The following is a 27,376-nucleotide window of genomic DNA, read 5'->3' on the forward strand; positions in this document are numbered from 1 at the left end:
GGGAGGATCCCACATGCCGCGGAGGGACTGGGCCCGTGAGCCATGGCCGCTGAGCCTGCGCGTCCGGAGCCTGTGCTCCGCAAGGGGAGAGGCCACAGCAGTGAGAGGCCCGCGTACCGCAAAAAAAAAAAGAAAAAAAAAAAAAAAAAACAGAGATTCCTAGGCTTCTCTCATGGAGATTCTCAGTTGGTAGACCAGGGGTGGAACCTGAAATTTCCATACTCAGGTGACTTTATGACTTGACACATTTGAGAAGCGTGGTCTTAGTAGACTCTCACCCTGTATCTGTCCTTAAAAATCCAGAACCCAAATTATTAAAAATATGACAACAGGATCCCATGAAAAACAACTCAAGGATGTTTCAATAGGAGAAGAGGAGCTTATGGGGCAACAATAAATATCTACTAGTTTAAAATAGTTTTATTTTTAAAAGGATATACTAAAGCACTCCATAGCTATAGAATTAAAGGAGGCAAGGGCATAAAAAAATATTAAGAGCTTTTTACCTTTCAGGGTGATTCATAATGCCTAGACTATGAAAGAACCCAGGATCCCTCTCTCTTTCTCTCTTTTTAATTTGTTACTAGCAAAGTTTCCTCTCTCTCTCTCTCTCTCTCTCTCTCTCTCTCTCTCTCTTTCTCTCTCTCTCACACACACACACACACACACACACACACACACACACACACACACACATCACAGGGAAAAGAGAGAGGTGAGTTCTGAAATAGGTTTGGCCAGGAAGAAGGTTAAAATTTACACTTACTGCATGTCGACTTTGTGGCGGGTCAATTACTATTTTGGCCACATAGCATTTTGGTAAAGTAAGTGTCTGAAATTCAGACAGGTTAAGTGACTTACCCAAACTGACGTAGCTGGTCTGCTTTAGAGCTGAGATTAGAACCTAAGACCAGGTTGGGGGAACGGATGAAATCACACAGATACGGACTCCAACCCCCATTTAACACAGTGTCTTTGCAGACTAGCTGGCACGTGGGTAGTGGTTGATAAATGGATGAGTAATGGCTAGATGTGCAAACACCCTGGTCCAAACGGTGACATGACTTCTTATTGGCCCACTCCAGGAGCACAAAGCTCTCATGGTAGTGGCACTTTCTGCTGCATAAGAAATGAAAGCTAATGTTCTGCAGCATTCTTGCCTCGCTGATGAATGATAAATTTCTTAAGTATCTTGTAACTCTTTTAGTTTATTTGTAAAAGTTGGGACAGCATTCTCTGTAACAGATTTTGCAACAGAGCAAGAAGGATCATAAAATGCTTTGCAAATATGAATGGGTGTGAAGGTCATAATACAATGAATCGTAAATAACAGGATTGAAATCATATTCCCACAAAATGACTTTTTCTTAAAAGCATTCAAATGATCACACTGATTAGTTCTGCCTCACTCTTACATGCACTCAATGTCTTGATAACATGGTCCAATGGGGCCATGACTCTCTTTCCTGTCTGGAATTTGTTTTCTGAAGGCTGTTTGTGATCTGGTCAGGTTTGAGTGTGAACAGTCTATAGAAGGAATACAACCTCGAGTTTTCACAAAGGATGATTTCTTTATCTAGGGTTTCATTTCTGGTCATGTGAATGTTCTCTCAGCTTGCTCTTCTACGAATGGAGTATTTGATACTGAGCGGTGGGAAAAAATGGCAGTCTTAGAACGTCAGAATTCAAAAAGGCATGCTAGCTAGTATGGGTCTGTGGAAAGTCTTTGTAGACAGGTACCTTCGGTTCAAATCCAGTTCTCAAACCAGTGAGCTTGGATCTTGGAGGGGTTCCTTAACTCTGAGCCCTATGTAACTTGTTTATAAGATCAGGATAAGAAAAGTTACCTCTGGGGTGGATATGACAAATAAATGATACAAAACCGCCAGCACAGTTCTGTTGGCATAATAATTTAGGTTACGTATTCTTTCCAAGGTCATACAACCTTGGAGACAGAGGAGAGCCATAGAGCCAGTCTGTGGCAGATCTGAGGTGGGATTGTTTTTTTTTTTTTAAATCACACTGTCTCTGTTTTGCATCTCTACAAGTATATAAATCGGAACTGCTATCATTTTAATTTCATTCAGGTTTTAAGGGAAAATATCACCAATCATAGAAAATTAAGTAGCAGAGAAACTGGGGGAAATGAAGGAAATAAAAGATAAATTTATAATATTTAACTCTGGCTGTAGAATATGTGGAACAATAGAACAGTTGTAATATAGTCACTGAAATATTTCAGAAAATTATAGACATTCATTTCTTTGGAATTAAAGTTCAGCTCCATATAAATATGCAACTTTTGGAACAAGCCCACCCTTGATGTTACAGGAAAAAACCCTCAGATGATACACCTGACCCTTCTTCCTCAACATAAACACAGTAGGAAACTTTTCAATTTTTATTTTGAAATAATTAGATTCATGGAAAGTTGCAAAGACAGTACAGAAAGGTCCCATAATTTTAGTAATTTAACTCATATTCTTATTGAATGCTGGCATCTGCCATACGCGTGTCTGGATCAGCATTATTTTACATCTTTAACTACCCAAGGTAGGGACCTTCTTTGTTATTCAGATTTGCACAAATAATTGAGTGCTAATGACGCAGAATGTCTGGAAACAATGATATACCTGTTTGTTTTTCCCTCCAGTTTTAGCAATCCGTATAATTGCTGACAATCATATATCTTAAAGTTATTTTTAGAAAACTAATTCCTAATCATTACGTGCCCTTCTCCTGCTTCCCAGACCTCCTCTCCCCATTTGTTTGTGGCATCTGTTCTTTTAGAAAGTTGCTTCCTCTCTTGGGTATGGGTCACCGAATTATTGAGGAAATGTATTGCCAAGAGTGGCAGCACATGCCTGGATACAGCTCATTCATTTCTTCATTTATTCAACAAATTATGATGAAGTGACAACACTGCTAAGGGCTGTTATATTCATTGGGCATAAAGACTGTCAACAGTCAGAGCCATTCCTTGCCCTCATGGACTTTACAGTCCACTAAGGAAGAGAGCAAAGTTCAAAATTGCTTGTTACAGAAGAAGACAGGCCAGGTGCGATAGAAGTATTTACCAAGTGTATCTAACTTATTTGACTGGGGTTTAGGGAAGGCTTCCTGGAAACAGAGAAGTGAGAGAGGGTGTGTTTGGCCCTGCTGGAATAATCATTCTAAAGTTCTCCTCCACGATTGCAGAAGCCTTGTATTCTTTGCATCTGCTTCTCCCTGTTATTTTCCAGAAAAATGTTCTTCCACATCTGCTTACTTTTCCACTTGTGAAAATGAAAAGGCTTTCAGGCAATGAGCCCCCTTACAAACTTTCTTCAACCCTTTGTTTAACCATTTAACCATCGGTACTATATCCAGACAAGAAACAATTTATATAATCCTATCTTCAAAATAAGGATCGTATATAATGTCTTAAAGCTAAACACCATCAATCCGTAACCCGGCATATGCAGCAAACACAGAAGTGCACTGAGCTCTAAGGGGCTTAGACCTGCCATGTCTGGCACATTGGCCTCTATTCACATCGACACTAAAGGTGACGGAAGCGAATACCCAGTCTCTCAGACCCCTTCACTGTCCCTGGAGGGCACAGAGCCCCACTCTGTCTGACATATGGGACAGGGTGTCTCATGTCATTTTTTGACCCACTGATGTTTCATAAAGACATGTAATTGCAAGAAGTACGTTACACAGACATACATAAAACTTGGCATTATTAACGTTCCTCTGCTTTGGTCCCATTTTCATTTCCTGACTAGTAGGGGTGAGGGAACTGTTCTGGCCCAGTTATGCACCTGGTAGGCATCGCTGAATCCACTTAAAATAAGTTTTATGGCAGTGGAGTGAAAGCAGATTAGCATCTTGTTATGGTTTAATTAATAGTTTTGGGCTTTTTCGCTTTTTCTATTTTTTTCTTACACCCCAACCACAGTCCTGATTTGGTTAAGTTCAATTTTTCCTTTTTCCTCCAGAATTTTTCAAAATTGTTAATCGATTTCCCCAACAGATGGTGCTGTGTACAACGTAAAACTACATATTTCACTTTTCAGTGCTCAACTACTTCTATGAGCAGTTCTTAAGATCTCTAAGGAGGAAAGGTTCTTCTACTAGTAAATATCATATTCTTTCCCTGTGCTATACAGTAGGACCTCATTCTTTATCTGTTTTATATATAGTAGTTTGTATCTGCTAATCCCAAACTCCCAATCCAACCCTCCCCCCTCCCCGTCCCTCCCCCTCACCCCCGGCAGGCACAATTTTAAACATGTTGAATTGAACTTTGTGAGTTTAACTCAAGTAAGGTTTTAATTAAACTTACAAAGTGGATTCAATTTGGCGCATTTTAAAGATGATATTTCTGTGGGGAGCAGGTTGAGTATTTTTTTGTTTTGCGATACCTCTCTCTCCTGAGAAAACACGGATGAACAAGTGCTAGAACAAGATCTATGTCTGCTGCCAAAGAGAAAAGTTTTTCCTGCCATATGATACCTCAGTGGTAACAGCAGGTTCTTCACACCCAGACCAACTGTCCTCTGTGTCATTCTAGCCTGTTATTTCAATAGAGCTGCTCTAACACACCCGCTTCATTAGCATAACCACTGATGCCTTTATCTCTGAGGTTGCTAGTGCCACAAATAACCCTCGATCCCACCTTATTCTGCAATGACAGTTTTTCCTGAATACACGCCATGTCCTTTGGAGTCATACAAGAACTAGGAGGGTGCCTTGATTCATAATGGAAAGTTTAAATAGCAGCTGACATTCATGTCACCTTTTTTTCCACACAAAGCACGTGCCTAGGCCTCCTTCATTGGAGAAGATACAGAGGCAAGGGAGTACTGTAGAGCAACAACGAGATTTGGAGTCAGAAGTCTAGATTTTGGAAGTCTAGATCTGTCTACTTACTATTTCCTGACTGGGTGGTAGTCATGGGGTAACCATCATCAACTGTGACCCGGGATTCCACTAGCCCTGGAGGTGTCCTCGTGGGATCTGGAAAAGCGTCCATGTGGAGTGGACACAGCCCTGTAGGCAACTAGACAGTAGCTTTGAAGAAATGAGATAAAGGTGCCCCTTTGTCCTGAAGGCCAGTGTCAGAGCAGATGGTTTGGGAAGTGGAAGAGGCAAGATGTCTGCCCCCCTCGCTCTCCTGCACAACTGTACATGGCAGCCGTGTCTATGGCTACCTTTGAGAGCGGTTATCGTGTGTCAGACATCATGCTGAGAAATTTACACATATTAGCTCATCTATTTCCCATTAGTTCTCTATGAGCTTAGAGAGATCGAGGGCTTTCTTGGAGTCGCACAGCTAGTCAGCCGTGGAGCCAGGATGGGAATTCCATTCTGTGTGACACCCACAGATCATGATCCTAACGACCACACCACATTGGGCAAATTATCCTCCTCCTTGGACTTGTCTTTCCCTGGAGTTACAATTTGATTGTGCACATGGAAAGGCTTTGCAAGTTTTAAAATACTATAGAACCATAATCTACTCTTTACAATTGTTCAGTAAAAAAATCACTGATCAAAATACTGGCTAAGATGCTTTCTAAACACTTGGGTTTTAAGATTTTCAGAGAAGAGGGTGCAACAGGACTAGTTATAAAAGTAGAATACAGATTAGTTATAAAGTAACATATAGAGTTCATTTATGGAAAAGAGGGTTAAAATGAGACATTTATAATAAGACAGGTATTATCAAGGGTCACTTGCCATAGATGACAGATGAGGCTTAATTGTTATGAACTGGGTAAACTGATAGGGTAAATAAAATAATAGTAGAATGATTTATTTCTCTTTTTCTTTAAGGAAGTCTTGAGTGATCTGGTCACTGGCTTATTTTATGTACTATTTTTATCTTGCTAATTAACAGCTATCCAGGGGCACAGAGTGGTGAGGGTAGAAATAACACGAAACCTCCTAGACCATGCTTATGCTTCTCTCCCCACAAGAAGTTTGACTAGTTGGACCTTGAAGGAAAAAGAAGGGTTGGAATTTTAGAGACAGATTGATTTTTATTTTTGCCTGTCTGTTTTTAGAGGAGGGATGTTCCAGTAAGAGCTAAGTTTCTCTGCGGACAGGACAAGAGTGGTGGTTAGTGGTGCTTGAGCTTGGTATGAAATCTGATTAATCGAGCTTCAGTTATAAAATGTGTGTCTTGGTTCCTTCATTATTATTGATTTACTAGATCAAGATTTATTAAATGAAGATTTAATTTAATAGATCAAGATTTAATATATGAAGAAAACCACGGTGCCTTGAAAATTTGGTCCTCAGTTTTCCTTTCGTGGCCTCCAGTGCTTGACTCTTTAAACTTGGAAGTATTTGCATTTCCTTTTAATTGTCTAAAAGGGAACCAAACTTTATCTGGTCTTAAAAAATGTAGCAAAGAAACTCTATCCACTATTTCCAAGATAACATGTAGAATCCAGGACAGGGCTATATCATCATTTCTTTAAAACATCGGACAGATGTCCCTAGTGTGGCAGTGTTTGGAGCGTCATTTGTCTGAGCAAGGATAGGACTAGCTTCCTATTTGAAAACTGGCTTATTAAAAACAAAATGAAGACATGTCAGTATGAAATCATGGAAATCCATTCCATAAATAAACCTTAAAATTAAAAAAAAAATCTGCCTGTGCCTGATACTGTAATCTGTGCTCAAAAATGAAGAACATATTATTAGCATCCAGTGTTTCTGTCAGAACTGCAGTGTCTAATGAGGTGGCCACTGGCCACAGGTGACTATTTGAAATGAATTATACAAAATTAAAAATTACCTTCCTCACTTGCACTAGTCACATTTCAAGTGCTCAAGAGTCACGTGTGACTAGTGATGACTGTTGGGTCATCATCAGGTATGGAATATTTCCATCATCATAGAAAGTGCTATTGGACAACACTCTCTTAGAATATTCAGTATTCTTCCTAAAATATTGTTACTTTCTCAGAACCTTCCCCAAAGTAAACGCTCCTCTTTAAGTTTTTCCCCCAGGAGATTAACATTAATGACGTGTGGGGGAGAAGAAACAGACTAACAAGAGCTGTCTTCCAGAGAGCTATATATTATTTTTTTAATTTGAATTTTATTTTATTCATTTATTTTTATGCAGCAGGTTCTGATTAGTTATCTATTTTGTACATATTGGTGTATACATGTCAATCCCAACCTCCCAGTTCATTCCCCCCCCCTCCCTCCCCCCCCCCAGCTAAATATTATAATGAGGTTCCTCCTGCCTGCTTCTCCAGGACTAGGCGAGTGTCTAAATCAGCACTGTGCCCAGTACTGGTGACTCAGAAGTGATTAAGACACGTACTCTGCCCTCAGCTGCTTACTATATCAAGGTAGCTATCGGTTAAAAAAAAAAAGAAATCCTTGTGGAGAGGACGCTGCATTAAAAAACTAGTAATCTACAATAGTATTTAAGAAACACTGGATACATGAAAATATCTTTATACCTTATTTTCCTTAAAACAGAAAAAAAAAACCTATCCTCTGGAAAACCCATTTATCTTATTCTCTCTATTTTTTATTCTCAATCATCCATATTCTTTAACTCTTTTCAAAATGCTAATTCAGTTCTTTCCCTTAGGATTTATTCATTTTAAAACTTCTGATTATGTTTTCTTATAAATTTCCTTATAAAAAACCCTATATTTCATGCTTTAAAATAAATTAAGGTAATAACAATTAGAAACCTAAATTGGCAATGAAAGTTCCCATCCATCAGAAATTATCTGAAGTTGTGAATGGTACAGGATACAGTACCTGTTCAGTAGTACAGGTCAGTATTATGTATAAACATTTAATGTATACTCATTACATGTATAACATTTAAAATGCCTATTCTGGATCTTGAAATCTAGAGGTTTGTAGGAATTTTCTTCTTTAGGTTTATTTTCTTCTCCACAGGACACATATTTCTAAAGTAAGTGGGATAGTTAAAAGTTTTTGAGAACAGGTAGAACTAGATTTCAGCCCCTGTGCCGCTACTGAGTCGGGGTAACCTTTTGACTTGTTTGAACTTCAGTTCCCCCATCTATAAAGTGGGATTAAAACTACCTACTTTGGGGGGCTTCCCCTGTGGCGCAGTGGTTGAGAATCCGCCTGCCGATACAGGGGACACGGGTTCGTGCCCCGGTCCGGGAAGATCCCACATGCCGCGGAGCGGCTGGGCCCGTGAGCCTGTGCGTCCGGATCCTGTGCTCCGCAACGGGAGAGGCCACAACAGTGAGAGGCCCGCGTACCGCAAAAAAACAAACAAACAAAAAACAAAAACAAAAAAAAACTACCTACTTTGCAGTACCATGCTTTCCTTTTAAATTTTCATATATAGAGGCATATATCAGTGCCTCATGAATGCTAGATGCTCAGCAATGATTAGGTGCCCCCTACCCTGCTGTAAAGACATCTTTAAATTCTCGGTTGGCTGTGATTCGCTATGTCTTATACAATACCTCTGGCATGACAATTTTTTCTAGGGAATGAATATAATAGTGACAACAGCTGATATTTATCAAGGGCTTAGTCCGTAACAAGGGCTGTATTTGAAAAACGCTTCACATAATGACTTTATTTCTTCTCAACAGCAACCCCATGAAGTGAGGAAGGTAATCTCCACTTTATAGAAGTAACAGAGGCTCAAGGGGATCCAAGAGCGTGTCCGTGGTCGTCCCTCAAGCAGCCTCGAGTCTGTCTAGCTCCTTTGTCCACACTTCACAACCAGGAGACACTATGCTGGACGCATTCCAAAAGCTAGTGAACTAAATGCTAAGAGAGTGAATTTTATGGTATGTGAATAATTTCTCCAGTAAAGCTGTTATATAAAACAGTTGCTGGAGCTGTAGTGATTAGCAAGTCAGTATAAAGATTAGCTTTATTTTATGATGAGCTTGCTCTCTCTCTCTTTTTTTTTTTTTGTTTTTACATTTTTAAAGGAAAACACTGCACCAAGTACCCACTCTCAAAACGAGTCTATTCCCAATGTCTACCAAGAAAAACTGCTATGATTCTAAGGGTCAGACAGCCTGAAGAAGGTGTGTATGAGAAAGTGACATGCTCGCTATAGGCCAGTCTTACCAGGTCAAAGAATAAGACACTGGAAGCACCACAGACTCCAATCATTAGCCTGAAACCTATTTTTTTTTAAAAAACTGATTAGAACCCAGGAGAAATTAAAAATCCATAAGAAAACTGAAATAATCTGGGAGAAGACTGAGAGAAAAGAAAGGGTACGAAAATAATGATTCCAAAAATAAGAAGTGAATGTATTGTCTTAAAAATGCTCTGCATGCTTTGCATGCCTTCCATTATTATTTCACTCCCTCCTTACCCATTTTTGACTTAGAAAACTTTCTTAAGCATTGGAAAGATTGATACAGTTGATTTAAGACAGAGAATTATCAGAAGATTTATACATTAATATGGGGGGGTGGAGTTTGTTAGATTAAATGGAACTTCATGCCTTAGACGCAGAAAACAATAAATGCTGAGGAACCCGATTCCCAGTTTAAAATACAAACTTGTGCAATTCAAGTACTGTTTCCTTTAGTCTAGCCATTCCTTTGATTTCTTCCTGCAGACATTCATAGAAACAGGGAGTCATCGTAATTACCTTCATCCATGCCATTAAGTAATTCGGTTAAATCTTCATTTTTACTGTCAAATTGATGCTCCTTCCACGTTTCGCCATTTTCACTTCGAAGAACAATGAGTTCTCTCTCTTTTCCTCTCATAGACCCAAAGTGAGGGATTTCCACTATGACAGGGCTGGAAAAAAAAAAGCCACATTATTTTGGTATCAAAGGAAATAGGTTTATAGTTTCATACTTTTAAAAGTGTTTCACTGACAGTATTCATTTGAAAATCAGAGGTGCCACTAAGGTTGGGAATGATTTCAAAGCTGCAGAATCATTTGCTAATTAAATAATATATTAGAAACCTGAAAACATGCCATCATTCATTCATTCACAGACAATTCTTGGGGGCCTATCATGTGTTAGGCATTTGATTCAATAGGGGGAAAATATTCAGCACACATAAGTAATCGAGGAATTGAAAGTTATTAAAATAGACCATAAGAAAGAAAGTTGGTCCATTTTTTAAAACACAATAGTATATTGTATTATACAAAATGCTCATGATTTAAAAGGACACAGTCATTTCTTTAAAAAAGAAATTCTGTAAATTGCCTACTTTGAAAGATTACTGATTTCTTTTCCCTTAGCAAGAAAACAATCAATATAACAATCCACTCCTTCAAACGGTCAGTTTTCATAACTTTCATGGCCTGTACAGTCAAGACAGTTTCTTTGATTTTTACGTTGTGAAATGGGCAGCATAATTTCCTAGCTCTCGTAGGACTGCATAGGAATTAAACTTTCTGAAAAAGCACTATTGGTTTGAAATTGTCATATAATGATCTATTAATTTTTGACAGTGTCCTTTTGCAAAAGAAGGTGAAAAAATGGCTGCAAATTGAAGATAGCCAATCAAGCACAGGAATAATTTTGTTAAATTTTGAAGTAGGATAAATGCTAAAAAAGATGAATGGAAGTAAGCAGACCACAATCACACACAGTTTATGTAGTTGGATTGTGCAGCTTTATTTTATGACATTTAAGTAGACAGTATCATTATTCTCCTACAGAGGTTGTATGTAACCTCACCTCTCAGCCTATGTGTTTATGTACATGTGGTAACAGAAGATACAGGCTTAAATAGGTAATAGCATAAAAAGGGATAGTAGTTGTAATGACCAAATGACATAAATAAATGACATATTAATATCTGATTTATTACAAAAGCATTCACTTAAAATGGGATGATAAATATGAAAATTTTACTTTGGGCAAAAGAATTATAATTAATTCAAATTAAGGGTTTGAAAATTTTTTTATAATCCCTTTATTTTTCAGTGGGTAAAAACAAAATCAACTATTCCTAATAGTGTTAGTAATTTCAAGAGTTATTAAGATGTTTACCTTAGTTTTTAACCACACCTGGTGATTAGACATTAAATTTTTCCTTTTTTGAAAACTAGATACAATCTTTGCAGGTTAATGCATCAGATACTGTCACTCTAAATATTTCAGGAATGTGGCTTTGTGTATGACATTCAACAATATTGGAGAGGAGAAATGAACAAGGGTCTGGGACCAAGGTGAAAGCCAAGCATAACTTTTCATAACAGGTTTCTTCATGCAGACTGCCAATGCAAACACACCAATCAGACAGATAAGCAGACAAATACCAACACATTTCAGCTTAAACAGAACAAAACAATTTAATAACTTTAGTAGAATATACTACCTGCTGCCTATTTGATTTTCTTTAAATATCTTGTATTCCCAACATTTTTTCAAAATCAGTTTACTTATTGATGACTTGTCCTTCTCACAGCCCATAAGTACTTTTAAAAAAAATGTAACTCCACACACATACATATATATATATACAGGTATATATATATATATATATATACATACACATATATATCATTTACAGCAAATGTTGATTCAAAGCCTGCAAATATCTTCTTTTACACTGGGTTAAAATTAGACTATCAGTCTGTCTTAAAAACTATCATCATCAGTTGAAACACTTCAACTTAAAGAAAGGTTTACAGAAGCACAAAGTTATGAAAGCAGAATGCTTGCAGTGAATTCCACATGCTTGAAAAGCACAAGAGAGGGAGCGGTGCTGCATTAAGTCAAGCCACTATGATTTTTTTTCTTCTTTCAGTGACACACATCAACTGAAAGCATTAAAAACCAAAAATAAAATTAAGACAAGAATAAGACCATGGGTGTGACAGAAAAAAATTGAAAATGGAAAAAGAATTGTAGACATTCTGTATCTTGTCTATAAAGATCCTACCCAATAAATTTTGTTCCTTGAGGCCCAAGCTGCAGGATTCGGCTAACCAAGCTCTCACCCTCATTTACAGGGGGAGGATTGGTAGGAAGATGCAGTTTACTGAATAACATCCATGCAGCAGGAAGAGAAACAAGAAGGGGAAACTGTGAACAAACTGTCCGTCACGACAGAGCCTGCCTGATTTGCACCCAAGTGCCACCTCAGAAAATAAATTCATTTTTTCCTTTTGTAAAATACCACATCACAATGGATTGTTCCCCCAAAAATTATCATTAAAAAGACATGTACCCAAAATAGCCATTTATTCAATGTGTGATAAATAAGAGTGGTGCCTTGACTTCCACGGGGGCCGCTGGGGTTCCGTGCACTCACTGAGCAGAGAACATGCTTCTCGGTTAGTAAAACCTTTGGCCAGCAAACTGAGTTAAGGAAGTACCAGCCTACCAGGTTTTTAGAGAATTACACAGCTTTGTGACCTCTGATACTACAAGAATGCTGTACTCGACTGAAATGGTCCAACTCAACAGATTTAACTGTTAACTACTTGAGTTGACAAGGGTAAAGAAAATCAAAGATGTGGTATGAGGGCCAAGATGAAAACTGACAAAATGACTTACCCTAAAAATTGTGCCCCTGCAGGACCCATTTCTACCAGCCTACTGGCTAATCCCTCTCCTTCCACCATGGGGGGTGGGTTGGCCAGTTTATGTCTCTTTACCAAACGGCAGGTGATACGGGTGGGGGCAGTGCACTTGCGAGGAGGAATGATGATTCTCATCCCGTGGTGCCGGCTTCCCCGCATGGAGCCGCCTCTTGCATCCACCATAAAGCTAACCAGAAACCTGCAGGGGGTAAGATCAGAGGCCAAATCAAGGAGAGACAGAAGCCGGTTTCACAGCAAGTTTGGAAATTGAATGTTAAAGTGACAGACAAGGTAGCTATCATTCCCTCTCTTTAAGAATACATTGGAAGTAAATACAGTGGAGTCACATCAAACATGCATTTGACTTGTGAACTGAGCAAAAAGTAAAACACGACACTTTGTTTTTTGACGGTGCATGGCCTCCGAACAGAAGCCAACCACTCTGTGAGATGCTCAAACTGAAGGAAGAGTGACTGTTTCAAAGTTGGGATAAAAACTGGCTATTAAACGACTGTCTTGCATTTAAAAACAAACCCACTGTATGTGGTCCCTGTGGGTGGTTTAAGTTTACATTCAAGGGTCATTTTAACTATCAATGGTTTTAGCCATGTGCTGACTATGGAATCTCTCCCCCTCAACAAGTAAGATGAAACTCCACAGTATGTCTTAAACATGTACAACTCATAAAATGAATGTATCTTTAATCATACCGACACTCTAATTTTTACTATTTTCACAAAGCAGAAAATAAGAATAAAAGCAGAAGGTGACTAAAGTTTTACTAAAGGCAATTTTGATGGAAAGGGGTTTAATCTTTTCAATATCAATTTGGCTTAAAAACTGTTTAAAATAACCTACATTTGAGTATCTGTACAGCAATATAAACATGATTGAACAGACTTTTTAGAAAATATCTCTAAGTTATATAATTCTGTCATTGGCTGTTATATTAAAGCTAGGGAGGAAAAATTATTTGTCTGCATGTAGCTATGAAGATGTAAAGAATTCATGGTGTCATATTTGGGTCATATCTTTTTAAAAAAATTTTACTGAAGTATAGTTGATTTACAATGTTGTGTAAATTTCTGCTGTATAGCAAAGTGATTCAGTTATACATTTATATATTCTTTTTCATATTCTTTTCCATTATGGTTTATTACAGGATATTAAATATAGTTCCCTGTGTTATACAGTAGGTAGGACCTTGTTGTTCATCCATCCCACGTATAATAGTTTGTATCTGCTAACCCCAAACTTATTTGGGTAACAGCTTGATTCCTATCATGTGTTCGTGAAAAAAAGACTCCTGTGACTCCTCCCACCACTGTTACTGGGTTGTAAAGCACTCTGATCAATGTACACCAATGAGCCCAACATATGGAAGAGTGCAAGTCAGAGACTGGGGAACAGAAACACGTATTTTTGCATTCTAATTTTCACACGTGAAAATACGCTTATTAGTGGAAGAGCACCAAATGCTGATATTTAGAAAACTGTTTGAATACCTACAGTATTTGGGCTGGGGGGGCAAGGGGGATAATCCCATCCATCAAAATCCTCTACTATTTACTCTTCTAAAAAACAGTTCTAACATCCTACAAATAGATTTCAGACCTTGCTTGGCGGTCCTAGCTGGAGACCCTTTCCTAAAGAGTGATGCCTCTTGACCTTGGAAGAGTAACCTCTTCAACAAAGCAAATGGACCCACCATCCCCATGGAGAGAGGCAAGAGCACGGGTGTCACTTGTCAGCCTGTCAGGTTTTCAGAACCAACTCTGGTCATCAGTGAAGTGGAATCAACTTCACACCCTTTTGCTCATTTTGGATTTAGCTGTTTTCCTCTGGATTAATTAGTGGTTTCATATGTTTTTGATATTATACATACTTTGAGAGACCAGAACCACTAGGATATTAAAGGCATGAGGGCAAGAGACTGAATCTCTCAAAAACAAAGCAAAACAAAAAAAATCACTCCTCCCTAGTCAAAGAGAAAGATACTTGTTCACTTATACAAGTGTCCAGATGAATTGTCTCCAGTGTTGAATGATAAAAGGGTCACTTGAAACTGCTCTGGGGAGCCTATACTTTTTTAGACATATACATACTTAACAACTACTTTTATTCAGCAATAAAGACAATGTGCCATATTATAAGAAGCCCAACACAAAAATCTGATCTTTCCCAGCTTCCAGTAGTTAAAAATCAACTTGTGCTTGGGACTAAGAGTAACAGAATGAATTAAAAATTCATTGACTTCACGGGCTTCCCTGGCGGCGCAGTGGTTGAGAGTCCGCCTGCCGATGCAGGGGACGCGGGTTCGTGCCCCGGTCCGGGAAGATCCCACATGCCGCGGAGCGGCTGGGCCCCAGGGGACGCGGGTTCGTGCCCCGGTCCTGGAAGATCCCACATGCCGCGGAGCGGCTGGGCCCGTGAGCCGTGGCCGCTGAGCCTGCGCGTCCGGAGCCTGTGCTCCACAACGGGAGAGGCCACAGCGGTGAGAGGCCCGCGTAGCGCAAAAAAAAAAAAAAAAAAAAAAATTCAAGATAAACTCTGGGTTTGAAAATGCAGTTGTATTAGTATTGATACAGATAAACACTGGGTGTTTACACTGAGACGGCTGTGCCCTGGCAACAAACAGCTGAGTCTCACTAATACAGATAATAATTCAGATCAGGTTTGTCTTGTTCACTGCTTAACCTACAGAGCTGTGCACAGTTCCCATACATAATAAGCACACAGTAAATGTTTATTGAATAAACCAGTGAACAAAACCATTTTGTTAAGTGTGCTCAGAAACTGCCTAGGTCAGACTTGGTTACTAACATTGAAAAAAAATATGGAAAAAATATATACATATATAAATATTTTATATATATAAAGTATATATATATAAAGTGAAGGTAGTATAAGAAGGTTACCAGTGTCAATATAAAAATACCCCAGCTACAAAGAATATCAGAACCAAATGGAAAAACCATGGCTTAGAAGATTTTAATAAAATTGGAAGAATCTCTTTGTCTGTGTTCTGTGTAGCAACCAGTGCATAGTTGGTGCTCATTACTGATTATTTATTGTTCTATGGTTTTCAATTTTATAGAGCCAAAAGACTGAGGAAAGATGGCAGTAGATGTTTAAGCCCGATATTGAGTCCTATTATTCAATAGCATTATGAAATATAGTGATTTGCTTTCTAAATTCATCCCTTACATATTGTATGCAAAATAAAATTTCATGCAATATAACTTATAGAAACAAATGAAAAGGTGATATTTAATCATATTCATTGTATCTTATTAATATTTAAACTAAAGCAGGAATTCTACAAATGATCCTAAAACTAACACATGAATGTTTCTAGCTTTAGGAACAGCAGGATGACAAATGCTGATACACTACAGACATTGACACAATCTAACTGTGGGAAAAATTCACATAAATTAAAAATACAAAAAGGGATGGGTCACATAAAAGACACAGTTATCACCTTGAATCATACTGAGGAAGTGGAGAAGAATAGCTGCAAAATAATTTAGAAAGCAAATGGGAAAAATTAATGTAAGATAATTAGAAGCAAGCAACAGAAAATGTCAATGATAAGCAAAGGAAAAATAAAAACCATCAGAAAATGAAACCAAGGCATTTGGCATTTGTGGGACAACTTGGAAAAAGATTTGCCTTAAATGGCTATATAGAAGCTACACCATAGACCTGGCATTAGTGAACTATTTCCAAGTGTATACCAAGTGTATATTTTCCTTTTCAAATAAGCCCAACTAGCTGCCATTACTTTTCCTTTCCTGCAAAAGTCTACTGTCTTCAGTGAATTCAAGGGGAAGGAGAGATTAGTTGCATATTCAAATACTACACTGCCTCCAGTGCAGGGGAAAGCTCATTTCTGATTTTATTATCCTATGATCCCTCACCTACTTCTCAAGTTACTAAATTAAACCCTAGTGCTTTTCTTTCCTATGTAGAATACAAAGTGCTGGTTCTAGATTTTTGTCACATGGTGGCAATTCACCAAGTTTGGTTCAAAAAACCAAATGTTTGCCCACTTAATGAATGTATTCTGGGTGTTTTATATTTTCCTTCTCAACTTTTTTTTTTTTGGTTTGTTTTTTGCTTTTGCAATTTTAGACCCAAATACATCTACTCTAAATCGTGTAACTATTTTAAGCAGTTTAAAATGTAATATTACTACAATTAAAGCTTTTTCTAACTGAATTAAAGAAATGCAATATTAATGATTCAAAGACCACCATGTAGTTTATAGTTTATAAAGCACTTTCATATGAATTATTTCCATTTAAATGACATTGCAGTGACTTGTTTTTCACAATTGTGGTGTTACAAGCCACAGTTGTGTAAGAATACTTTAAATAACCTGCAGCATTACTCGGAGTCTAGGACTTTTCCTCTGTAAAATGGGGATAATGAGTAAAGCCTATCTCAGTGTCATTTTAAGGTTCAAATAAATATTAAATAAGATAATACATGTAAAAGATTTAGCACAATGCCAGATGCATGAAAAAAGCACTAGGTAGGTTAGCCATTATAATTTATTGTAATTAAAAGCAGCAAAAAATACTTCATAAAATATATAAGGCACTTCACAAATGTTAATTATTGTTAATTTATTTAATTCAGAATTAAATAAATTGAATCTGCACTTGTCCTGGATCACAACTAATTTATGGCCTAAATGTCAATTTCAGAGGTGAAAATACTTTGAAATTTTCATCATCTTAATGAATTATTTCGATTCCATTTGTATATGAATCAATTATCCCAAGTTTAATTACCTATAGTAGGCTAAGAATCCAATATCTAAAAATACAATAATTATCAATTCAGCAATTGAAGCAGGTCACCTTTTAGCTGCCTGCCTCAAATTTTGCTGACTGACAGGGCAGCAACAAGGAGCCTGTTGGATGTGGTTTTTACTATAGCGCTTCCAGGGTACACACATTGGTACATTTACTTTTTCTTTTCTTTTAAAAATTCATTTATTTAAAAAAAATTTTAATTTAATACAACTTCATTATAATTTTATTTCAGGAAAATCAGATACTCAGAAAAAAACTTCATTTGAATAAAGTAAAATTAAGAGAAATGACTATATTAAAATTTTTTTTATTGAAAAGGAAAATTAGAGACCTAAAAGTAGTGCCAGAATAGCCAGGAAATTGTCATGCGCCAATACTTTTATTAATTTCCTTTCTAACATGGTGCTCTTACCAATAAAAATAGGTATGCAGATTTGTTTAGAAAAAATATTTACTAATGATTTACAAATATATGCCACATATACTCACTAATGAAGTCCTTTAGAAGATCAATATCTCATACATATGAAGCTTGTCAATATGAATTTATAACTGAAAATAGTAAGTGCAATGTTAATTTAATAGGAAAAGTGACTTTTTGGTTACTTACCCAGAATGAACAGGACTTGAGACAAGATTGACATTGTCCAAGGTGTCTGCAGCCCAGCTGTAATGTCTAAGAGAATCTGAATCAAATTCTCTTGTGAATGTTAGATGCTGAAAAATAAAACAATATATTGTGTCAACAACCCATCCAAGACAGTGGTTTCTCTGTATGTACAATACAGCTGTATGTCTCCATAGTCCAGATAGTCTAACATTCAAAATAAGCATATATATATATTTTTTTACAGTTGTCCCTTAGTATCCTTGGGTGATCAGTTCCAGGACACCCCCCGCCCACCCATCCCCGTGGATACCAAAATCCGGAGATGCTCAAGTACCTTATATAAAATAACTAGTGTCATTGGCCCTCTGCACCCATGGGCCTGACTGTACATTCCTCCACAGGTCTACACTGAAGTTTCAAGAATTAGAAATAAAGTTCACTGATACACTGTATTATTTCAATCTTTTCAGAAACCATCCTGAGTAACTGGCATGGCACAAGGAATATCACAGAAGTAATGCTAACCATGATTTTAAGTACTTCAACAATCTCTAAATTAATCTGACAATTGTAAATTTCTTTTCCGAATCTCAAAATAAAAATAAAAAAATTCAATCTTGATGACTTCTGTTTCCAAGTGGGGTAGAGAAGCCAGCAGCAGCCTAGTGCTGTGCTAAGCACAACAGATAAGTGTGGAAATCATCTCTGCGGGCAGCAGAGAACAATTGAGGTGCAAAACTGAGGAGCTATATTTGGAGAGGTGGTTACCTGGAAGAGTTGAGCTTTTTGTTGCCATTTTTAACTTGGGGGCATTTGTCAATTACCAGTGCAGACAGAATTTGGGCTTTGTGCCTACAGGGGCTACCTGCTGGGGAACAGAAAAACCAAGGGAGTTTTGGTGGAGATTTGGGTGGCCTCAAGCATGCTACAGATTTCCATTCAGAACATTTGCTAAATTCTGGGGCTGGGGCTTCCCTGGTGGCCCAGTGGTTAAGAATCTGCCTGTCAGTGCAGGGGACACGGGTTCAAGCCCTGGTCCGGGAAGATCCCACATGCCACGGAGCAACTAAGCCTGTGCGCCACAACTGCTGAGCCCACGAGCCACAACTACTGAGTCTGCGAGCCACAACTACTGAAGCCCGCGTGCCTAGAGCCCACGCTCCACAACAAGAGAAGCCACCGCAATGAGAAGCCCACGCACCGAAACGAAGAGTAGCCCCTGCTCGCTGTAACTAGAGAAAACCTGAGTGCAGCAACAAAGACCCAACACAGCCAAAAATTAAAATAAATAAATAAATAAAATAGAATAAAAAATAAATAAATAAATTCTGGAGCTGTGCAGAACAGGAAGCTAAAAAACTAACCAGAAAATCTCTGAAAGGCATAACAGAGCTTTTGGGCAGTTTCATGAGAAAAAGATTTAGAGTGTGAGACTTGGAAGGGGAGGGGATGCAAAGATCATACCAGAATTTCAAATAAGGACCCTGAAGGGCCAGGGACAGACCAGAGGTAGCCTGAGATTTACCAGGGCTGTGAACCAGCCTCATTTTAGCAAAATCTTGATTGGATGAGAAGAATCAGCCACCACTCTTTGCCTAGCAGAGGGATGGTGAATCCTCTTTGAAGGAATATTATCATCACTGGGTGTGTCGTGTCTACAAACTTGTTTTTATACATCATGTCCAGCATGCAATGAAAAACTGCCAAGCATGGCCAGAGCACATGAACAAAAACAAAAACAAAACCAAAACAAACCCAGATACTATAAACAGACTCCCAAGTCATCCTACGTTTTGAAGGAAGTTAATAAGAACTTTGATTATAGTTATCATAATAACTATGATTAGTATGTTTAAGAAAATAGGGAAAAAGATAGAGAAAAGAAATTAAAAGGTGGATGATTCAACAGAGGACTGGAATATACGTAAGAAAATCAAATGGGCCTTTGTTCAGTTCTAAGTATAATGTCAGTTCTTAAACACAATAGGAAACAGGGTTAATATATGGGAAGTGTTAATGGAAAAATATAAAAAATGAAGGGTAGATTTAAAAAAATTTTTATTTTATATTGGACTATAGTTGATTAACAATGTTGTGTTAGTTTCAGGTGTACGGCAAAGTGATTCAGTTATACGTATACACATATCCATTCTTTTTCAAATTCTTTTCCCATTTAGGTTGCTAGAGAATATTGAGCAGAGTTCTCTGTGCTATACAGGTCCTTGCTGGTTATCCATTTTAAATATAGTGGTGTGTATATGTCAAGGGTAGATTTTTTTAAAGAATGGAAAATACAGAAAATAGTATGAGACGTAAAACACAGTGAAAGGTTTTAATGTGCGTGTAACTGGACTCTCGGAAGTAGAAGAGGAGAATAAGGTAGGGGCTATGCTTGAAGAGAGAATGGCTAAGAATGTTCCAAATCTGATGAAAGATATTGGCTCACACACCAAAAACGAAATCAATCTCCATTTTCATCCTTCTAAAGATCTGCTTTCTATTGAAACCCCAGTAAAATGAAAGTCAAGAATTCACACACACACACACACACAGGCAAAGAGAATAAGAGAAGACATCAGCAGAAAAACAAGGATTGGTTGAAAGTCTCTCTAAAAAGTGATCTGATCTCCATAATCCCCTCACTGATTTATCAGTTGCCAAATAACTCACCCCCCATCAACCTTGGCAGAAATCTAGAGGCATAGAGACCAGAGGCAGAAGATTAGAAGGTCATAGGCACCATAATGAAAATGGAGATTGGCCTTCCCTGGTGGCGCAGTGGTTGAGAGTCCGCCTGCCGATGCAGGGGACATGGGTTCGTGCCCCGGTCCGGGAAGATCCCACATGCCTCGGAGCGGCTGGGCCCGTGAGCCATGGCCGCTGAGCCTGCGCGTCCGGAGCCTGCGCTCCACAACGGGAGAGGCCACAACAGTGAGAGGCCCGCGTACCGCAAAAAAAAAAAAAAAAAAAAAAAAAAAGAAAAAGAAAATGGACATTAACGGAAAGTTTATGTAACGAATGTTCAGACCCAGCCTTCTACTTTTACTGGTCTCCCAGACGGACAGTTAGGGACAGAGGCTTGAGGCAGAAAATGGGGAGTCTTCTCTGGGATTTTCCAGTGAAATGTCTCAGACTTATTACTTTAGTGGAAATCACAGATGCTAAGCCCTCAACCATGCAGACAGCATCCCATAAGCTTAGTACTCCGTCATCAAAAGGTACCCTGAGCAGGTGTCTCTAGAGAGGAGAAGTTGGGGGCTGAAGGTACATATGGGGATTCTTTTTTTAATCCTATTGAGTATGTCTTGTAAAAGAACATGACTTTTTTTTTTTTTTTTCCCCAAATGGAGAAGGACCTTTATTTGAACGGTTAATTCTCACGTGTTGCAACAGCCAAAGATCACCCGGCAAAGAATATTCTTTGCCCGGAGTGTTGCAGACAGGGGAAATCTGCATGTGCCTCTTTCCTTTTAAACACCAGATCCTATGGCCAGGCCAAGACATTTGCAAGCAAATTGTGAGCCCATCTGCCAGCTGGGGGTCTGCTGAGACAAAGGGAAGATGCTCACTGGCCAGGAGACCCTTAATCCAGTCGGAGCGACTTTAACACATTCATTTCCACGCTGCTTGGACCTTTCCTTCAAGATGCTACTCCAAAAAGATCTTTTCTGCTTGCTATCAGCTTAGTCACAGTTTTAGATTGAGCTATAGCTCATAGGCTGTATAAATCTAGGCCAGCTGAGGGGAAAATCTCCACAGGGTTCCGTCTAAGTTATAAATAAATAGGTGATGACTTTTTATTTGTGTGTGTAAGGTTCATAATAAGAAAACTTAAATTTTAAAAATTACTGTGAATTACAAAGATTAAAAAAATAGCCCTGAACTCAAACTGAACAATAATTTGCAGAGCGCTTATGTGTAAGGCACTGTCCTACCTAGACCCTAGGAAAATGCAAAAATGAATAAGGAGCAGCTGTCTGTGCATTCAGTGAGAGAGGACACATGTGGTGGATGGGTATGCGATCAATGGTGGTAATAAGAGTTTACAGAACTAGGGTCCTAAGCCCCAAAGATGAATACATCACTTCAGAAAGTTCCCAAATTCTTTATGGGTTAACCAAAGATTCAGTGTTGGTTTTCGTCTGGTCTCATTTACCAATTTTACTGACTTTTAAAGACCCCAAGCAACCCACCTTCAGAGTGGGGCAAAATATTTAATATAAAGTACGTGGTGCTGCTTGCTTTATTTTTTAGCAAACTACAATTCCTCCATTTGGGGCAGCCCTAAGGTTATTTTCCAAAAGACCCGTTTTTTTTCAAGTTCTAAGAAATAAATAATATCACTCCTCTTTGGTAATTACAGTAAATTATTTACCTTTGGTACACTTAGAAACATGCACTGGCGACATTAATTATTGAAACAATGAATTGTATCCCACAGAAAGGTATGAGCGCCGTCATGTAATATTTATCGAGGCTGGGGTGTGCCAGCACATGGAGATCCCTTTGACTACTTCCTAACTCCCTGACTCTCACACCCCCTAGTCACTCACAGGAACTTGGTCATAACACAAATGAGCAAAGGTATAATCAATTAAAAGACTTGTTCAAAACAATGAGCCATATGTCCTGATATTTGTCCCAGTTTTTCTTTTTTTCCATAGAGTTTTGCAGAGGCTTATGGGCAGGCCTAGCAATTTTAATAACCTAAATACAGACAAATAAAATGCACTTCCCACAATGCATCCACTGAAACACAAAAATAAGGCACTTCGGGCTTCCCTGGTGGCGCAGTGGTTGAGAGTCCGTCTGCCGATGCGGGGGACGCGGGTTCGTGCCCCGGTCTGGGAGGACCCCACATGCCGCGGAGCGGCTGGGCCCGTGAGCCATGGCCGCTGAGCCTGTGCGTCCGGAGCCTGTGCTCCGCAACGGGAGAGGCCACAGCAGTGAGAGGCCCGTGTACCGCAAAAAAAAAAAAAAAAAAAAAAGGCACTTCACCTAAGCCTATGATTTTTACAGAGATGAAGTGGTAGCTTCATTTGCAAGCTACCTGTCTCTGAACACTTTTTTGTACAAGCTAATGTTTACTTAAAACAGAAACGTGCCGTTTGAACTGCTTACTTATTTTAGTCAACAATATGAATTTCAAGATGTTCTGACAAGTCATTGTGCATGGTACCATGGTACCAGGAAAAGCTCTTCTTCCGTTTGGTTACTGAACCAACAGACATTTAAAATGATAAACAGGTCACGACGTGTGATGATGGTTAAAAAAGATGAACTAGAGACGGCTCTTAAACTTGCCACAGCAAGTAGGCGTGCTCCTGGGGCTTAATGGAAAAGCTTGGCTTTAGAGCTGAGTCACAGACTGGGATGTGAAAACTGCCTATGCCATTTGTGAATAGAGAGCACTTCTTTCCCACTCCTAAGTTTTCCATTTTAGAAAGGCAACTCAGTTGTGTCACTGTGGGCCTCGCCCTGTCCCTTTATATTCAGGAAATGTGATTTCCTTATCTAAGAAGTGGTAGATTTGGGAAGGCTCCTCTCAGATCCAATCTTCACTCTCATGGGCCTGAGCCTGGCCACAGAGGGCAGACACCCCCCCCTCTGCTCCCCTAAACAGACCTCCGTGAGGGGGCTGCCTGCCCTGGGTCGCTGATGCTGGCCACTGGGTAGGGGGTCTGCTCACTTCAGGGGTTCGGTTACCAGGCCCACTTGGCTCAGACACTCAGCCAGCCCTCAACCTGGCCTCCATCAGGAAAAAAGGAGGTATTTTGCCTTTGACTGTTCTTTTTCTTTATTTATTAAAAGCCCCCTTGGAGATGCCCCAACATTACTTACTGCTTTTATGATCCTTAGAATGTCTCTTAACTTGTCTCAGTCTCAGTTTCCTCATTTTCAAATTGATGATTGGTTGATAGGAAGATTAAATGAGCATGTACACCAGAAATCTGGCACCAAGGCCAGGGCTGGCAGGCTGTGGTCGTTTCTACTTTTCAAAGGATTTTCAAATGACATATGTATAATCGCTTCTATTTTTCTTTTTCTTTTTTTTTTTTTTCAGTTGCTCCTACTTTTCAAAGGACTTTTGTTTATGTGAGCTCATTTGTTAAAATCTGATAATTTGTGGAGAAAGCAGAGCAAAAACAAACATATTCCAGGGCCAGCACTGGTCCTTTACAGTTATATACACAGGATGCCTATATGAAATCAACACAGCCCATTCAGTTAGAGGAATGTGCTTTCTAAATGCCTAAGTCTTATTTACTGACTCAAAAACATTTAAATTTCTACGTTAACAGCAATACTGCAACCTACTCTGTCAACTCAATGTCAGGGACTATCCTAGGCCTTTACGTTACTTTGTTCTTTGACTCTTCAGGATGGAGTAGCCTTGGGAGATAATATTATACCATTTTACAAATGAGGAAACTGAAGTTCAAGAGAGAGACTTGAAAAATTTGACAACACAAAGTCAATACCCAGTGCTGCGTGGCTTTAGTAGAACACTATGTTAAGGAAAAGTTCACACTGACTTAAGTAGACCTTTTACTCCCAAGTCAAAAATGATTATGAATAAGCACATCATTTTTCATCTTGGAAGTGATATCAAGGATACTATTAAAATCAAAATGCACATTACTCAATAGAGTCCAAAGCCTGACTAATGATGATATCACTGTCTCCAAGAGGTTCATACTCTCCCAAAATAGTTTCTCACTAGCCCTGTTCATCAGAGAAAAGAGGAGAGCAAGTACACACTGGCCTCACCAGTGAGGACACACCCAAATGCCCAGGACTGGAAATAAATGTCTGGGCACAGAAGAAAAGAGTAGAAGGCAAGAAAGTACTTGCAAGGAAAAGAAAAAGAAATCCAGTTAATTCCCATATCAGCTAATTCTCCAGGCTGCTATCAACCTCCAGTGCTGGATGACACCAGTTAAGATCCTTGTCTGTCTGCTTGGCTACCCCTGGCAGAAGCTGCTTCTACAGATGAACTGGTGGTCTTGATATTGCTAATGTTACCAGTCCCGGGTAAAACTCACAGCAACAGGTCATACGGAGAATGAAGTGCATCTAATCTGAAAAACTGTAAACACGATCTAGTTGGGAAACAGCTGGATGATGCAACCAGACTGGGAGCCCAGGAGAGCAAAGGCTTCTCAAAGTCAATACCCAGCACTTGGTGGCTTTAGTAGTTATCCTTCTCAAGGATAACTTGAGCCTGTGGCCACACATCGGACAGGGCCATGGCAGGGGGGCCCATGTAGGTGTCAGATCCCCTAGACAGAGAACAGATGAGTGGGTTTGAGGTGGGCTGCATCACTTCATAGCCCAGTGACTGGCAAGTCAAAAAACCTCACTAAAAAAAACCACATTTCTGCATGTAATGGGTGGATAATGTTAACTGTCCCAACTCACCATAAGAATGGAATGACCTAAGTAATATGAAAGTGATATGAAAATTCTAAATTGCTATGCAAACAGAATCACAGATAATAATCTTGATACTCCCAGATGTTTTATAATTGAATTTATTTCTTAAATTTATATAACACTGCGTTTTTTTGTTTTTTGTTTTTTTTTTGCGGTACGCGGGCCTCTCACTGTTGTGGCCCCTCCCGTTGCGGAGCACAGGCTCCGGACGCGCAGGCTCAGCGGCCACGGCTCACTGGCCCAGCCGCTCCGCGGCACGTGGGATCCTTCCCGGACCGGGGCTCGCACCCGCGTCCCCTGCATCGGCAGGCGGACTCCCAACCACTGTGCCACCAGGGAAGCCCCCATATATAGCTTTTTAGGATGGCATATGTTTTATCAGACCATAGGGAGTAGCCTGCTGGATTAAAAAATAATAGTGGCCTTTTGGCCGTGACAAAATACTTGTCTCAACACTGACTCTTCCAGCTGAATACGCTTCACTCAGGCCTGCCATACTTTGCTTATGAGAGTGGCACTGCAGCCTAGGGCAGCAGCAGAATGGGTTCGAGCAGCCATCAGACCTAAGTTTTATTCTCAGCTGTACCACCGAATGCCACCTAATGTGACAATGGACAAGTAAAACACTCAGCCCCAGGCTCTTTGTCTGTGAAGTGGTACTGATAATACCGAGTCCATAAGGTGGCTGAAAGCACAGAGTGAGATGATCCGTTTAATAAAATGTATGGCAGGTGCTGCCCTGAGTATTATAATTATTATGATCTATGGCAGATACTGAGTGAAATGGCAAACTGCTGCTGAAATAGACAGTAGGTCTGTCTGGACATCCACCACAACTATCTGGAAATATTCGTTTAAGAAATGGATTCCATCTTAAAAGAAAAAAAAGTCTAATTCATAGTAACAGAGACTAGAATGGTGGTTACCATAGGCTGGGGGGTGGAGGAAAAGTGGAGATATAGATCAAAGGGGACAAACTTTCAGTTATAAGATGAAGAAATTCTGGAAACCTCATGCACGGCTTGGTGACTGCAATGAATAAAAATGTATTATATACTTGAAATTTGCTAAGAGAGTAGATCTCAAGTGTTCTCACTACACCCCCAAAAATGGTAATTATGAGAGGTGACTGATGTGTTAATTAGCTTGACCGTGGACATAATTTCACAATGAAGACATATTTCAAAACATCATGTATACCTTAAATTCCATAAAAGAAAACCTCATTCAAGCAGCAAAATAAAATACAAATTAAGAGCTTACTAAAGCAGGTCTTTTTTTCCCCTAAAGTATTTCTTTTCTTGAAATCAACTCTTATTACCCCCAAGACTTATTTGAGACCAGAATACAAACCAAAATGAAGTTGCCTTCTGGAGATTTCCAAATCGGATTGGTTTCAAGATAATTTAGCTACTAACTTCAACAAGAGAAGGTGAATCAAGGTCAGCATAGAAGCTGAGAGCGTTAACACATCAACATCTGGCTCAAGACGTCTACATGAACTGTACTACCTTAAGTTACAACACAAACCTCTCTGCCTTAAAAAAAAAAAACAACAAAAAAAAAACCTGTAATCTTGCTGACCAATCTGTGAGAGGTGTTGAGTGGATCACCTAAGTAATGCTGGCAAAGCACCTTGAAGGGGAAAAAGCAGGATATTAAATGTCACTAGTCAAAGGTGCTTATCTTCCAAGGGACTATCTCTAGAATATCTTTAATCCCAGGCTGGTGACCTTCTGCCACCATGCACATTTCTGAGAGCCCTTTAGAAATTAGCTTCAAGGAAAGAAAGAGGGAAGTTAATCTGCCGATGGAGGGGGAAGGGGGTGGGCAGGGGTGGAATGGGGTTGGCAGGGACAGGAGGAAAGGATTATTAGCATAACCAGCCTTTGGGGTTGTTCATTCTTCTCCTTTTCTATTACTGAGATCATGGGAAAGGGCGGGTCTTGAAAAAATAAACATGAATTT

General features: G+C 39.1%; 1 protein-coding gene across 2 annotated transcripts in view; it reads right to left on the reverse strand.

Annotated features, from left to right (window-relative positions):
- Window positions 1–27,376, reverse strand: part of ANK3 (ankyrin 3) — a 353,292-nt gene that overhangs the window by 65,293 nt on the left and 260,623 nt on the right. For both annotated transcript variants that reach the window (XM_055081155.1, XM_007104116.4), the window contains 3 exons: window positions 17,972–18,078; window positions 12,510–12,734; window positions 9,629–9,783 (listed from right to left, as the gene is read on the reverse strand). In XM_055081155.1, coding sequence (XP_054937130.1) covers window positions 9,629–9,783; window positions 12,510–12,734; window positions 17,972–18,078 — 487 coding nt within the window. The remainder of the gene's footprint in view (window positions 1–9,628; window positions 9,784–12,509; window positions 12,735–17,971; window positions 18,079–27,376) is intronic.

Source organism: Physeter macrocephalus, chromosome 20, assembly GCF_002837175.3.
Source record: "Physeter macrocephalus isolate SW-GA chromosome 20, ASM283717v5, whole genome shotgun sequence".
Classification (NCBI taxonomy): Eukaryota; Metazoa; Chordata; class Mammalia; order Artiodactyla; family Physeteridae; genus Physeter; species Physeter macrocephalus.